This window comes from Ranitomeya imitator, chromosome 4 (assembly GCF_032444005.1).
Source record: "Ranitomeya imitator isolate aRanImi1 chromosome 4, aRanImi1.pri, whole genome shotgun sequence".
Lineage (NCBI taxonomy): Eukaryota > Metazoa > Chordata > Amphibia > Anura > Dendrobatidae > Ranitomeya > Ranitomeya imitator.
Window position 1 is genome coordinate 228081631 of NC_091285.1, and position 14056 is coordinate 228095686.

General features: G+C 42.9%; 1 protein-coding gene across 1 annotated transcript in view; it reads right to left on the minus strand.

The window, feature by feature from the left end:
- Window positions 1-14056, minus strand: part of LRRIQ1 (leucine rich repeats and IQ motif containing 1) — a 269506-nt gene that overhangs the window by 210962 nt on the left and 44488 nt on the right. Inside the window, exons 8-9 of the mRNA XM_069764400.1 lie at window positions 4885-5037; window positions 72-222 (exon numbers count right to left, since the gene is read on the minus strand). Of these exons, the coding sequence (XP_069620501.1) occupies window positions 72-222; window positions 4885-5037 (304 nt within the window). The remainder of the gene's footprint in view (window positions 1-71; window positions 223-4884; window positions 5038-14056) is intronic.

Genomic DNA, 14056 nt, shown 5'->3' on the forward strand with positions numbered 1-14056 from the left:
ATTTGCACGAACCATATAATGTAAATTCACATTTTTGGAATTACAAGCAAAACATAAATATACATGCTTACCAATTCGGGTTATTAGGTTGAATGATAGTTCTAAATCCATAAGTTTTTCACAATCTTCTAGTCCATGAATTGATGTGACCTGGTTCCTATTTAACACTAGCACACACAGGTTCTCCAATCCTTCACAATTGATTATACTGATGCTATTTTCCTGTGAGAAAAGTTTTAATAATGTGTAATAAGTGGTCTTACTGCAGTAACCAAATGTAAATATGTCTCTATGCATTAGGGCTTTATAGTTATCACACAGAACAATGTATTCATCAACCAATTATCTATTTGAAACCAACAGTTTATGATAGTTTTAGAAATTCAGGGAAATGTCATTCAATTAAATGTTAGGTGTAACTTTCACATCGGAGAAAGACAATCCATTGCTTGAGCCACTAGGAGACAGTTAAGGTAGAATGCATCATGGAACATGAATAGCAACCATACTCAGCAGGGATGTGGCCCACTGACATTGCTGGATTGGGAGGACTAGAACAACATTTTGGAAGGCCATCAGAAATCATTTTACCAATTGAGCAGAATGGAAGTGTCCTGGAATAACTATCTAGATGAAGCGTGCTACTCGCCACAGAATGGTAAAGGTAGCCTAAAATGACCCGTTAATAGCCCACATCCGATCGCTTACAACTGCTCCTCCATGATATTCCTGTAACGTAAATCGGTTAAGAGACCAAACGATAAGCTTCTGATAAGTGATCTGTACAAGCAATAGAATGCCTCCTACTGAGCACGACAACACTAAGTAAAGGGGATGTCAACATTTTTTTTTACTTGTCCCGAAGCTTTTCTTCCACAAGGTAGACAAATTTGTAATATACTTATATTAAAAATTCTATCCCTGTCTATAGTTATGTGGCTGTTCATATGAGTGGTGATATCGCTCTGGTTAAGAGACATATAATGGCTACCTTTTATTGAGCCTTAAACTGCACTGCTGTCACGATCCATGTTTGGATCTGTGGCAGATCTGGTTTCCCTCAGATATAAACTTTTTTTCCTTTCTGGTCATTGGGGGTTAATGCAGTTTACTCCCCCCGGTGGCCGCTGGTGTTATTGCATTGCTGCTGGTCAGCTGATGTTTGTGACCACTCCCACCATCCTTTATAAGGTCACCTGGTGTTTCAGCTGACTGTTGGTTATACAGGTCCTTTGGATACCAACCTTGCTGGAAAAGGAGCTTGCTGAGTGCTGTTGTTCTTCAGCTAAATACTCATTCCTGGTGCCTTACTCTGCTGTGCGGTGCATTGCAGCAGAGAAAGCTAAGTGTGGTGTTATTGTTTCTTTGTCCCTTTGTAGTTTGTGCATTCACCTTTTGGTATTGTGTTCCCCTCAATATTGTTTATTTGCTTTGTGGTGCTGTTTTCTCTGTTCACCTCCTGGGGTGGGGGTTGGGGGTTTAGTTCAGGATTGAACAGGAGGCCTCCCTACCTTCAAGGGTACCCAAGGTTAAAGAAAGACAGGGCTTCCCCTAGCCTGAGGGGCAGTTCAGGGGCCCAGATTCCTCATCTCCTGTTTTCCTATTTTTGCATCGTGACAACTGCACAGTGTAGGTAACATCACTGATGACATAAGTATATGGGTCGTGCTAAAGTTGTAGGATAGTGCATGCTCCGAAGAAGTTGGATGACACAGATGCGATTGCCGCTGCCTCCCCGCTCGACACAGGTCATGATGCTGGGATCGCACATGAATTAGTAAAGAACATCATTCCCACTCCTTCTTCAGCTGTACACGTTACACCTGATTATCTCTGTCCATCAGGAGTATCAGCAGTCCCATGTACAGCAGTAACGCTCACTTTGCCATATGGTGCTGTGTATTGAGGATGCCAAGAGGAGATAGTGAGCTGCAGGGGGTTGGGAGGAATGCTGTACTGCAGAAGACTGTATGAAAAAGGACCTGAGGAGCGATGTATTGCGGTATATAAAAGAGGCTGATGAATGGTGGTTTGCAGAAGAGGTGGTATATGGAAGGGCGGTGGGGCAATGTACTGCAGGAGAGGGAAGTATATAGAGGGGCTGATTAGTGATGTATTGCAGAAGAGGCTGAATTTCAAAAGGGTTGAGGAGCGATGTACTGCAGTAGGAAGCTATAAAGAAAAGGTCTGAACGGTGATGATACACCACAGGAAGAAGCTGTATGTGGAGTGTTGCTGAAGAGCAATGTACTACAGGAGGAGGCTGTATATACAGAGGACTGAGGAGCAATGCACGGAAGAAAAAGGCTGTGTATAGAAGACGCTGAAGAGTAAAGTACTGCAGGAGGAGGCTTTATATGGAGAGGCGGAAGAGATCATGAGTCAGGGGAGCGTCGGGAAGCCCGCATATACATTAGATTGTTGGGCAATCCAGCCGATATCAGCGGGTCTGGCCAACTTTAGGCTACTGTGTGTGGAAGACTTTAGAATAAGATTTATATTACGTCCTGGGATGATCCTAATTTCACACAGTCACAGTAGAGGTATCAGTGTACTCAGTTGTTTTACTCAGCACCATCCATTAATACATGGTGTCATTTCTTATTATATATAGTGGCATCCTTTCTTCTATTACACAATAGAAAAGAGCAAAAAGATTTGAACCGCCCCGGGCCAGCATCCACTTCTGTTACTGGCATTGTGGGTGCGGAGTGGATAGAAGTGGCAAGCAACAGGCAACCTAGCAAGGGAGACAATAAGTGTATTGGAACCACTATCTAAGATGGAAAAACAAAGTTACAGATCCTCACAGAAAATGACGGGAGAAGTCAGGGCTGCACTGGTTCGAAAATAGAAAGCACAAAGGAGGATTTCAAAAAACAAAACAGAGGGGAAGCGTGACTTGTGATGACAAAGGAACACCCATCACCAGGTTGGTAGCAAATAAAAGTGAGAACTGGATGTAACTGCGCAAAATGATTTTCTAGATATATAAATGATCAAAGCTGAACTAGTTATGAATATTACAAGCATTTTCAAGGTTTTTGGATTTTGACATGGATCTCATCCAGTACCATAGACTGATGTGTAGAGTGGATATCAAGATTGGAACCTTAAATGGACGATGTTCTGGATTTTATTTGAAAAAAGCACTGTTAGATTGGGATGAGAATTTGGTGGATAAGTCTGAATTTGACCCTCCCCCGACTGATTATGTACTTCTAAAGAGAAGGATCAGTCTTGAAATTCAACAACTTATCGTGTAACACACGTGGACCCACTGCACCACGGACTGGTGAGAGCCTGGTAGGGCGTAACTAGGTGACAGCCTGGGTTTTCACTAGAACCCCTAATTGTGGGGTTAGACTTGGGCCACAGGTAGATGCCAGGTGCTACTTCTCAGACAGATCAAGGTACCGTGGAAGCTGACCCCAAGAGTCAGGACTGTAGACACATACTCGGAGTTCAAGGTGTGGGCGGATACTGGTAGAACAGATAATTGTCATTACAGACGGGACAGGGTAGTAAGCACAGGTACCAGTTCACATGCCGCCAGAGTGGCTTCAGGCTCTGGCACTGCAGATGAGGGTTCAGGTACTAACGGAGCAGTTTCAGGTTGAGGTACTACTGGAGCAGTTTCAGGTTGAGGTACTACAGGAGCAGGTTCAGGTACTACCGGAGCAGGTTCAGGTACTACCGGAGCAGGTTCAGGTACTATCGGAGCAGTTTCAGGTTCAGGTACTACCGGAGCAGGTTCAGGTACTACCGGAGCAGTTTCAGGTTCAGGTACTACCGGAGCAGTTTCAGGTTCAGGTACTACTGGAGCAGGTTCAGGTACTACCGGAGCAGGTTCAGGTACTACCGGAGCAGTTTCAGGTTCAGGTACTACTGGAGCAGGTTCAGGTACTACCGGAGCAGGTTCAGGTACTACCGGAGAAGATTCAGGTTCAGGTACTACCGGAGCAGTTTCAGGTTCAGGTACTACCGGAGCAGTTTCAGGTTCAGGTACTACCGGAGCAGTTTCAGGTTCAGGTACTACTGGAGCAGGTTCAGGTACTACCAGAGAAGTTTCAGGTTCAGGTACTACCGGAGCAGTTTCAGGTTCAGGTACTACCGGAGCAGTTTCAGGTTCAGGTACTACCGGAGCAGTTTCAGGTTCAGGTACTACCGGAGCAGTTTCAGGTTCAGGTACTACCGGAGCAGTTTCAGGTTCAGGTACTACCGGAGCAGTTTCAGGTTCAGGTACTACCGGAGCAGGTTCAGGTACTACCGGAGCAGGTTCAGGTACTACCGGAGCAGGTTCAGGTACTACCGGAGCAGGTTCAGGTTCAGGTACTACCGGAGCAGTTTCAGGTTCAGGTATCGTTAGAACGGTTTTGGGATTAGGTACCGCAGAAGTAGTTTTTGGTTCGAAGTACAGATCAGACTGGAACAGGTACTAGAACAGATGCAGGCTCAGGGACTCAGGGCTACTGGCGAGAGAAACATAGAATTGTGCACGCTGTCTCTTTAAGAGACCAGGAGTGCGCACGTGACCTAAGCGTGCCACCAAAGAAGTAGTGTGAATTGCGCCGAGACTGGGGCGCTGTAGCTGGAGCAGGGGACGCGACAGGGCAGTGAGTAAGTTGGTGTCCCTGCTGAGAGGGAGGAGTGAAGGCATGCAGGGAAACCAGCATTACGTATCTTTTCATTCTTTCAAGAATTATGCAAGGATCGGAAGTGTCTGGCAGTGATTTACTTTACTCTCACAACTAAATTCATTTGCATGATCGGCTTAATTGACTGCGCATTTGTATGGGGGTGTCTATGAATAACCAGGACACTAATATGTATACTTTGAAGTTTTAGTAGAGTGGTTTCTGAAAAAGAAGTATTAACCATTACCTGGACATCTATGTATTGCAAAGCTTTGCAGTTACTTAATCCATCAAGTGAAGTTAATCCACAGCGTCTTAAAGACAGAAATTTCAGTTTGACACATTTTGACAATGTTGAAAGACTGCAGCCTGGCAGGTCATGAAGAGTCACCATTGTAACCTAGAAATTAAAGAAATGATCTCAATGTTTGTACAGACATTACCTATGACTGAAAATTTGATGGCAATAATAAAAAATACATGTATCCATCCATTACAATAAGTGAATCGAAAGGAAGACATTCCTGAAACTGAGTAACAGTAAAATAAAAGGTTTACACAGGATTCTCCTTCATTTATACAGAAGTGAAACGAAGAGTGGAAGAACCTATTATGCCTGCAATGATTCATCAGAAATAAAACTCGATCATAACAGAGTAAATGGTGACAAATCTGGAACCCGAATTTGAAGAGATTTTCACCAGAAACAGAAGCGAATAGATTTTATAGTGTCCTTCGATAGCAATGTGGTAAAGTGTATGGTGGGCCATAGACTATTATATTCAGTGTCATGGTGGTAACTCAAAGATAAAGCCGTGTGCACTACTACTAGTGGTGCCCAGGTAGGTTCCCACACCATGTGATACTAAAAGAAAGAACCTGGCACTCAACTAAGTTGAGTTGAGTGCCAGGTTCTTTCTTTTAGTATGGTGGTAACTCAAGTCTCCTCAGCGCTCTTCTATTCACGGTTTCTCCCGACATCAAGCCACCTCGCTAGTCTGCTTCTTGAAGCATCTGCATGTCATCCATTTAGCTAGGCGGGCATGTCCTGTCTCTGCAGGAATTTAACCCTGCTGGGTCCTGCAGAGACTAGATTCCCCAGCTTATCCCATGCTAGCAGGGTTTTTATTAGGCAACTCCACCTACCAATTCCCACCCAGTCGGGCAATCAGCTGCATTACGCTACCAGTTAACAACCTGTCCCGCCTGACCCCTCTTCTCCTGACCTTGGCTACGTTTACTGATTCTGTGCGGCCTGCTCTGACGTTGGACCATCTGACTACGCCTCTGTCTCGCCCCTCAGTACCTCGTACCTGTGCCTTTGACCTTCCGGTCAGCTGCTGTAGACCCAGGGACAGCCCAGAAGTGGTACCTGGTGACTACCGGTGGGAAAGCCTATCTAGCGAATACTCGGTGGTCACTTAGTTACGCCCCTCCAGGGTAAGCCCGACCCATAGCGCAGTGGATTGACACCCAACAGCGATATGTTTGATTTATGTATTAGTGTTTTCTGTGAGGCCACAGAAAATTTGACATGGTTAATTAAAATAAAAGAAAAAACTAAAGTGAACAAGTGGCATCGTAGTCACCTGCCATACGTAATGTGCAATAGAATAAATTGTACAAAATGGATGGGCAGGTAAAGCATAGCAGATAGCAATCATACAGTAAAAAGGATTTAATAAACATATATATATGGTAATTCAAAAGCACATTGAACATACAATGCCACAGACAAGGCAGATCAGCTCTGCGTGCAGCTGCCATGCAATAAAGAGATTATAAAGCTAACGGGAGCCAATGGTAAATAGCACCCACCATAACCTACATGATCATCTAGGGGAGTGCTGCCTAAACCGATCCTGATCTCAAGGCATCCCTGACAGCACCACAGAAAGTGATTTACAGCTATCAGCAGCCTTGTCTGACTTTGGTATGTAAGGATTTTCTTTTTATCTTCATTACTTTATTAGTTTATTATATGACTACTGGTATATGCTATCTTATTATACTTCCTTCCTTTTTTATGCCTTTTTCCGATGTTTATGAGGTTTCCTACATTTATCTAATAGGCTATTTGTATGGAAGTGTATTATGTACTATTATGTTATTTAGTCATTATGCCCATTACTAACACCTTTGGGCAGTGGTTTCCGTATATTTTGTCATTTGGTTTCCCTCCATCCTTTATGTATTTTTATGGTCTTTTATATTTTAATATTATGACTTAATAAAATTATATATTTTATATACTTTTTTTTTTTTTTTTTGGTTTATTCACTGTTTTGGAGTATATCAACTGTTCAAACCAGCCTGATGAAGGAGCCTGTGTTCACCGAAAACTTGCCGATATTTATTTTATTTAATCTTTCCCACAAAAAAGCGTCACGCTCACAAACAAATTTAGGGCCTGATTCACTAAGCCTTGTATTGCATATGCCAGTCTTAATAAAGAGGCATTTTGGAGTTGGAAGTGCACATCACCAAAAAGGGTGTCATCAAGTTTATACGTTATTCCCTATCCATAGGTTAGGGAATAACTATTTGATCGCGGGGGTCTGAACGGAGAGGTCCATACTGACCTCGAGAACAAGAAGAAGCCCAGCTGATTGGAGCGGAGGTCGATCATGTGCACTTCTTCAGCACTATTAGAATGGAAGGGATCAGCTGAGAGTTGCACTTGGCAATAACTGGTGCTTCCCTTAAAGAGGTTGTCCACTACTTTTACACTGATCTATCCTTAGGATAGATCATCAATGTCTAATCGGCCGAGGTCCGACAACCCCGCTGATCTGCAGTTATCAGTGTCGGCTGTAAGTACACACTTAACGATTTGCTCCGTGTACTGGTAATGGCCGCTGCCGGGTACTACACATCCACTTACTATTGTTTTGAATAGGAGGTGGATGTTCAGTACAGTTCAGTTTGGGCTGCTACACGTACTGTAGATGGACTAGCTTGGCAAGTGAGTACTTTCGGCCGGCGGACACCGCCGATAACAGCTGAATTGCGAGGGTGATGGGTGTCGGAACTCAGCCGATCGGACATTGATAACTTATCTTAAGGATAGGCCATCAATGTAAAAGTAGTGGACAACCTCTTTAAGAATAGGGGATAATGCTTAAACTTGAGAACACATCTTTATTAAGTTTGGCACATCCTCTCAGTGGCGTGCATCTCGCCAGATTTCCTTTAGTAACAACTCTGGCATAAAAACCGATGCCACTATTGGTGAATCTGACAGGTAGACGTTACCACTCTGTTCTAGATCCTCCCCAGCTCCACCCATTTCGGCGGCGCTGCGTGAAATGCCAAAATTCGCCACATTTTGTTACGCAGTTTTGAAAAGCTGCAAATTTTTTGACGCAACACAAAGTGTTTCATGACATGGGGGCTGTGTAACAATGTCATCAAGATTGTAAAGGAATCATTTCAAATAAAAAGAATCTATTAAAGAAGGAAAATTAAATAATTCTCTAAAAATTAGATGTTCGCCGAGTCTTTCAACACATAAAGCGGTTTGCGGAATTCTTCTTTGGCCGACAGCTCTCTCCCGCAATGTGTGCTTACGTTCTGTATGGGGAGAAGAGACGAAGCTTCTGCCAGATTCTAGTGGTGGCCCATCTTCTAACGAAGCAAAACGATCTGGTGTGTAAAATCCTCCTCTTACCTGACCTTGTCTATCGGAGAAAGTCCGGAGATGGTCACCCGGTTATAGAAGAATCAAAAGGTCTGGACAACATGGCGGTAATGCGTATGGCGCCTTTACTTTAGCACATCTTCACGGTACATACCGTACGTTTCATTTTTTTTCTATATATCGCACTTCTCCAACTTACGACCTCCGAATTGTTCTTCAGCCAATGTTCTCCCTGACCTTAGTAGCGCATACTGTGCTATACAAAGCAAGACTGAACTCCAGGTATTTTTAATCAAAAGCAAGTTTCCTCGAAACGCCTCGCTTCCAAGTTCAATTTAAAAGCGCTATAAATCCAAGAAGATATTAATTTTTTTGTTGTTCGAGCATCAATAAGATTTTGCTAGTTAAAGTGTCATATGGCAATGCAGGCTTGGATAAGCTTGTTTAGAAAGATTCCAGCTATGATCATTTTCGCCAAATGAAGAAACGTAACCACACACATCACGACATATTGGAATCATTTCTTTTATTACTGAGGCTGAAAGCCGTGTCTGTTTTTCTACACAATATGAAATGGTTCGCTTTTGATATGCAAAACTAAATCTTATATGCTGTGGAAAATGCTCAAATGAAACCTGACACATGGAAAAGCACTGACAGGAGGACTATTTTTTTTTTTAATAAATTTATACAAGTATCTAGAAAAGTGATCTAAAGTGTTTGTGTTGTTTTTTTCAAAACCGTATTACACCCTTTACGCAATGCTTTATCCAATTGTAAGGTGCAAACAGCCCACATTCATTGCCACAGAAACATAAAAAATCTGCTCTTTTCCCTCATTTATCCATTGAAGTGGTTTCTAAATTTGTAGTCGGTGTAATAATAATACTATTAGCAAATACCCCCAATTAGAAATGTAGTATAGTTCCTCTGATTCGCTATGTCGCCTACCCCATGTGCAGGGCATTGCAGTAGCTTAGGTATCCATGACTACGATCACTCATATAGTGACAGTTGGCTATTAGTTGTAGTAACCATGGATTCCTAAGCTATTGCAATGCCCCGCACATGGTGTAAGCGACACAGCTTATCGGAAGAACTATACTACATTTCTAATTGGAGGTATTTGTTAATATTATTATACCTACTACATATTTAGATATGTAGTAGGTCTCTATTGTCGTCTATACACAAGGATGTCAGCAAAACCTAAATCATGGCAATATCATTGATCTCACTGGCCAAAAGTCCATTAATGGGCAGCGTTATTATTACAATTGCTACAGTCAGCTGCATTGATAAATTAAAGTAATTTGACAACTCCGCAGTACTCTGCAAACCAGCCCTTTCAAACAGCAAATTGGCCGGTATGCTAAGAGTCAAACCCCAACAATCCGATATTGATCGCTTATATGAAGAATAGGCCATAAATATTCTGAACTTAGAAAACCCGTTTAAATCTCCCTCTGTTGCTTCATTGATTTGCACTGATAATATTGTGTACGTGGGTCATGTAATAGCTGCAGCCAATCATTAGCGTCAGTGTGCAAGTGTCATACCTGCAAGTCAGACTAGAGATTGGTTGCAGTGGTCATCTGACTGATGTGTATGTCACTGTTACAGGTACAACAGAGATCATTGGAGTAACAGCACCGGAACTGTGAAATTTAACAGGTAGGTAACATATATTTTTGGGGGGCTCTTTATGTTTTGGGGCTTTATTTTCTAACAATTGCTGCTGTTGGCATTTTTTTTTTAAGTCTTGTACAATGTCTTTAATATTATCTTCTTCTTTGGTCTCATACTGTTATGATCTGGTGGTTTAGGAGCAACATGGGACGAGCTCTGAAGGAAGTGGTACCTGTACTGACCGCAGTCCCTAAGCTCAACACAACACTAGAAGTAGCCGTGGAATGCTCCTTACTCTCCCTAGGCATCTCGTCACAGCCTGAGAACTAACTACCTCTAAAGATAGAAACAGGAAAACTATCTTACCTCAGAGAAAATCCCCAAAGGATAGATAGCCCCCCACAAGTAATGACTGAGTGGAGAGGGAAAAGACATACACAGAATGAAACCAGGATGAGCACAGGAGGCCAGTCTAGCTAGATACAGTGGGGCAAAAAAGTATTTAGTCAGTCAGCAATAGTGCAAGTTCCACCACTTAAAAAGATGAGAGGCGTCTGTAATTTACATCATAGGTAGACCTCAACTATGGGAGACAAACTGAGAAAAAAAAATCCAGAAAATCACATTGTCTGTTTTTTTAACATTTTATTTGCATATTATGGTGGAAAATAAGTATTTGGTCAGAAACAAAATTTCATCTCAATACTTTGTAATATATCCTTTGTTGGCAATGACAGAGGTCAAACGTTTTCTGTAAGTCTTTACAAGGTTGCCACACACTGTTGTTGGTATGTTGGCCCATTCCTCCATGCAGATCTCCTCTAGAGCAGTGATGTTTTTGGCTTTTCGCTTGGCAACACGGACTTTCAACTCCCTCCAAAGGTTTTCTATAGGGTTGAGATCTGGAGACTGGATAGGCCACTCCAGGACCTTGAAATGCTTCTTACGAAGCCACTCCTTCGTTGCCCTGGCGGTGTGCTTTGGATCATTGTCATGTTGAAAGACCCAGCCACGTTTCATCTTCAATGCCCTTGCTGATGGAAGGAGGTTTGCACTCAAAATCTCATGATACATGGCCCCATTCATTCTTTCATGTACCCGGATCAGTCGTCCTGGCCCCTTTGCAGAGAAACAGCCCCAAAGCATGATGTTTCCACCACCATACTTTACAGTAGGTATGGTGTTTGATGGATGCAACTCAGTATTCTTTTTCCTCCAAACACGACAAGTTGTGTTTCTACCAAACAGTTCCAGTTTGGTTTCATCAGACCATAGGACATTCTCCCAAAACTCCTCTGGATCATCCAAATGCTCTCTAGCAAACTTCAGACGGGCCCGGACATGTACTGGCTTAAGCAGTGGGACACGTCTGGCACTGCAGGATCTGAGTCCATGGTGGCATAGTGTGCTAATTATGGTAGGCCTTGTTACATTGGTCCCAGCTCTCTGCAGTTCATTCACTAGGTCCCCCCGCGTGGTTCTGGGATTTTTGCTCACCGTACTTGTGATCATTCTGACCCCACGGGGTGGGATTTTGCGTGGAGCCCCAGATCAAGGGAGATTATCAGTGGTCTTGTATGTCTTCCATTTTCTAATTATTGCTCCCACTGTTGATTTCTTCACTCCAAGCTGGTTGGCTATTGCAGATTCAGTCTTCCCAGCCTGGTGCAGGGCTACAATTTTGTTTCTGGTGTCCTTTGACAGCTCTTTGGTCTTCACCATAGTGGAGTTTGGAGTCAGACTGTTTGAGGGTGTGCACAGGTGTCTTTTTATACTGATAACAAGTTTAAACAGGTGCCATTACTACAGGTAATGAGTGGAGGAAAGAGGAGACTCTTAAAGAAGAAGTTACAGGTCTGTGAGAGCCAGAAATCTTGATTGTTTGTTTCTGACAAAATACTTATTTTCCACCATAATATGCAAAAAAAATGATTAAAAAACAGACAATGTGATTTTCTGGATTTTTTTTTCTCAGTTTGTCTCCCATAGTTGAGGTCTACCTATGATGTAAATTACAGACGCCTCTCATCTTTTTAAGTGGTGGAACTTGCACTATTGCTGACTGACTAAATACTTTTTTGCCCCACTGTAGATAGGACAGGATGGAATACTGTGCGGTCAGTATAAAACACTACAAAAAATCCACACAGAATTTACAAAAATCTCCACACCTGACTAAAGGTGTGGAGGGTAAATCTGCTTCCCAGAGCTTCCAGCTACACAGAATTAATTCATACTGACAAGCTGGACAAACATAGAAAGCACAGAACGGATAAGTCCACAACCTGTGGACAGAAAAGAGCAAGCAAGGACTTGGCTTTGCTGAACTGGTCAGGATAACAGGGAAATCCAAAGAGATGTGAATCCAACCAGGAACCATTGACAAGTGGCACCAGCTGAAGGAAAGAGCCAGGCTAAATAGCCGAGCAGAATAGACAATCAGTGGAAGCAGCTGCTGACTGCTAAATCCAAGGAGCAGCCATTCCACTTAAAACCACCGGAGGGAGCCCAAGAGCAGAACTCACAAAAGTGCCACTTACAACCACCGGAGGGAGCCCTAGAGCGGAATTCACAACACATACGTCCCTATGACAACATTGAGCTGAAATAGCATAGATGGCGGAAGTTATGTGTGGACGAAGGTTTAGAAGTAGACCGTCCAACCATCCCAGATCTAGCAGAAGATTCCCAGGTTTGGGACATTCCTAGGATCTAGTAGGCATGTCCAGACTTCAAGTGTATCAGTTTCTTAAAGACACAGATGAAGTTGAATATAATGGTGGAGTAGGGATCCCTTAGCTCCCTGCTCCACCGTTCAGCTTGAAATGATTAAGTCTTGACACAGCAACCACAATGACATCAGTATATTGTGTCTCTTGCACCAAGTCACACCAAGCACAGGCCGGAGCAGCTCATTTTGGAAAATGGGTTACGGGAGTAATTTTTGATTAAGCTAATGCACCAGTAGACTGAGGTAGAGGAACACTGCAAGAGAAACATGTGGGGAACTGTGGGGGCATCATAATGTGTGTGGGGATCTGTACACTTTGAAAGGGGATCATTTATGGAGGCACTCTAGACATATCGACTCTGTAGGTGGCATTAGTGTTTGTACGTGGGGGGACGTTTGTGGGGTACACTGTAGGATCACACTGTGTAGGGGAGGAATCATGGAGTGTCCTTCTGCATACTGTTCTGTGGCGACCTACCGTACGGGAACACTAAGGCGTTTTACTAAGGACATTATTTCTATGTGGTCACACAGAAAAAATGCCTGCGGTTAACGGGGGTAGTGTAAAAAAAAAAATTGCCATAGGTCACATATTGCCACTCTCTCCTACAACGCTGATAATTTGGTACAGGAATAAAGTATTCATTTTCTTTCAACTAAAGGAGCCAGAATATCGAAGTTTTGGGAGTTTCCCTCCGAATGCGGATCTGTGTCCCGGCAAGATCATAAAGCGATGGATACTTATGTAATCACACCTGTCACCTTGTCATGGAGCAAAACACATTTTCATTTCACTGCGCAAGCCGCATATCACTGTAAGGGCACAGTGCACAGAACTGGAAACAATTTTGAAGATTCATTTGAACACGAGCTAAAGTGCCAATTGGTCCTTTTACAATGTGTCTCCATATGTGTTTTTCATACAATATGTAGCTAAATTATACGCACTTAGGATATTACTTGCTGCATAACCACAAAACTTTCAATTTCCTGTGCTTTCTATTTCGTAGAACAAAGCATAAAAACATGTTCTGGACAATACAGCCTCTAATTATTTTCAGGCTAAAAATCAGTAAACATTTAGGATTTCATCTAAGCAAATATACAGCGTAATAAATACAGCGCAGTTACAGTAAATGGCCGGCCAGCCAGAGTGGAAACACCATGAGCAGGTCATAACTGCGTGCATGTGTCATCCCACAGAAGAAGGCCACCACCAGAAGCTTGGAAGTGTGGTCAACTTCTGCTCCACAAAAACAGGTCACTGTTCCGATCTGAATGGAGTGAAAGTTGGGCATGTTCACCTCCAATGCAATCTAAAGATCTGCTGAAGATAGCTGCGTACAACGCTGTAAATTATCATATACATTTCAGCTACTATTCCTATGTAGTCTAAAAGAGGTTCTTCAGAAGCTGCAG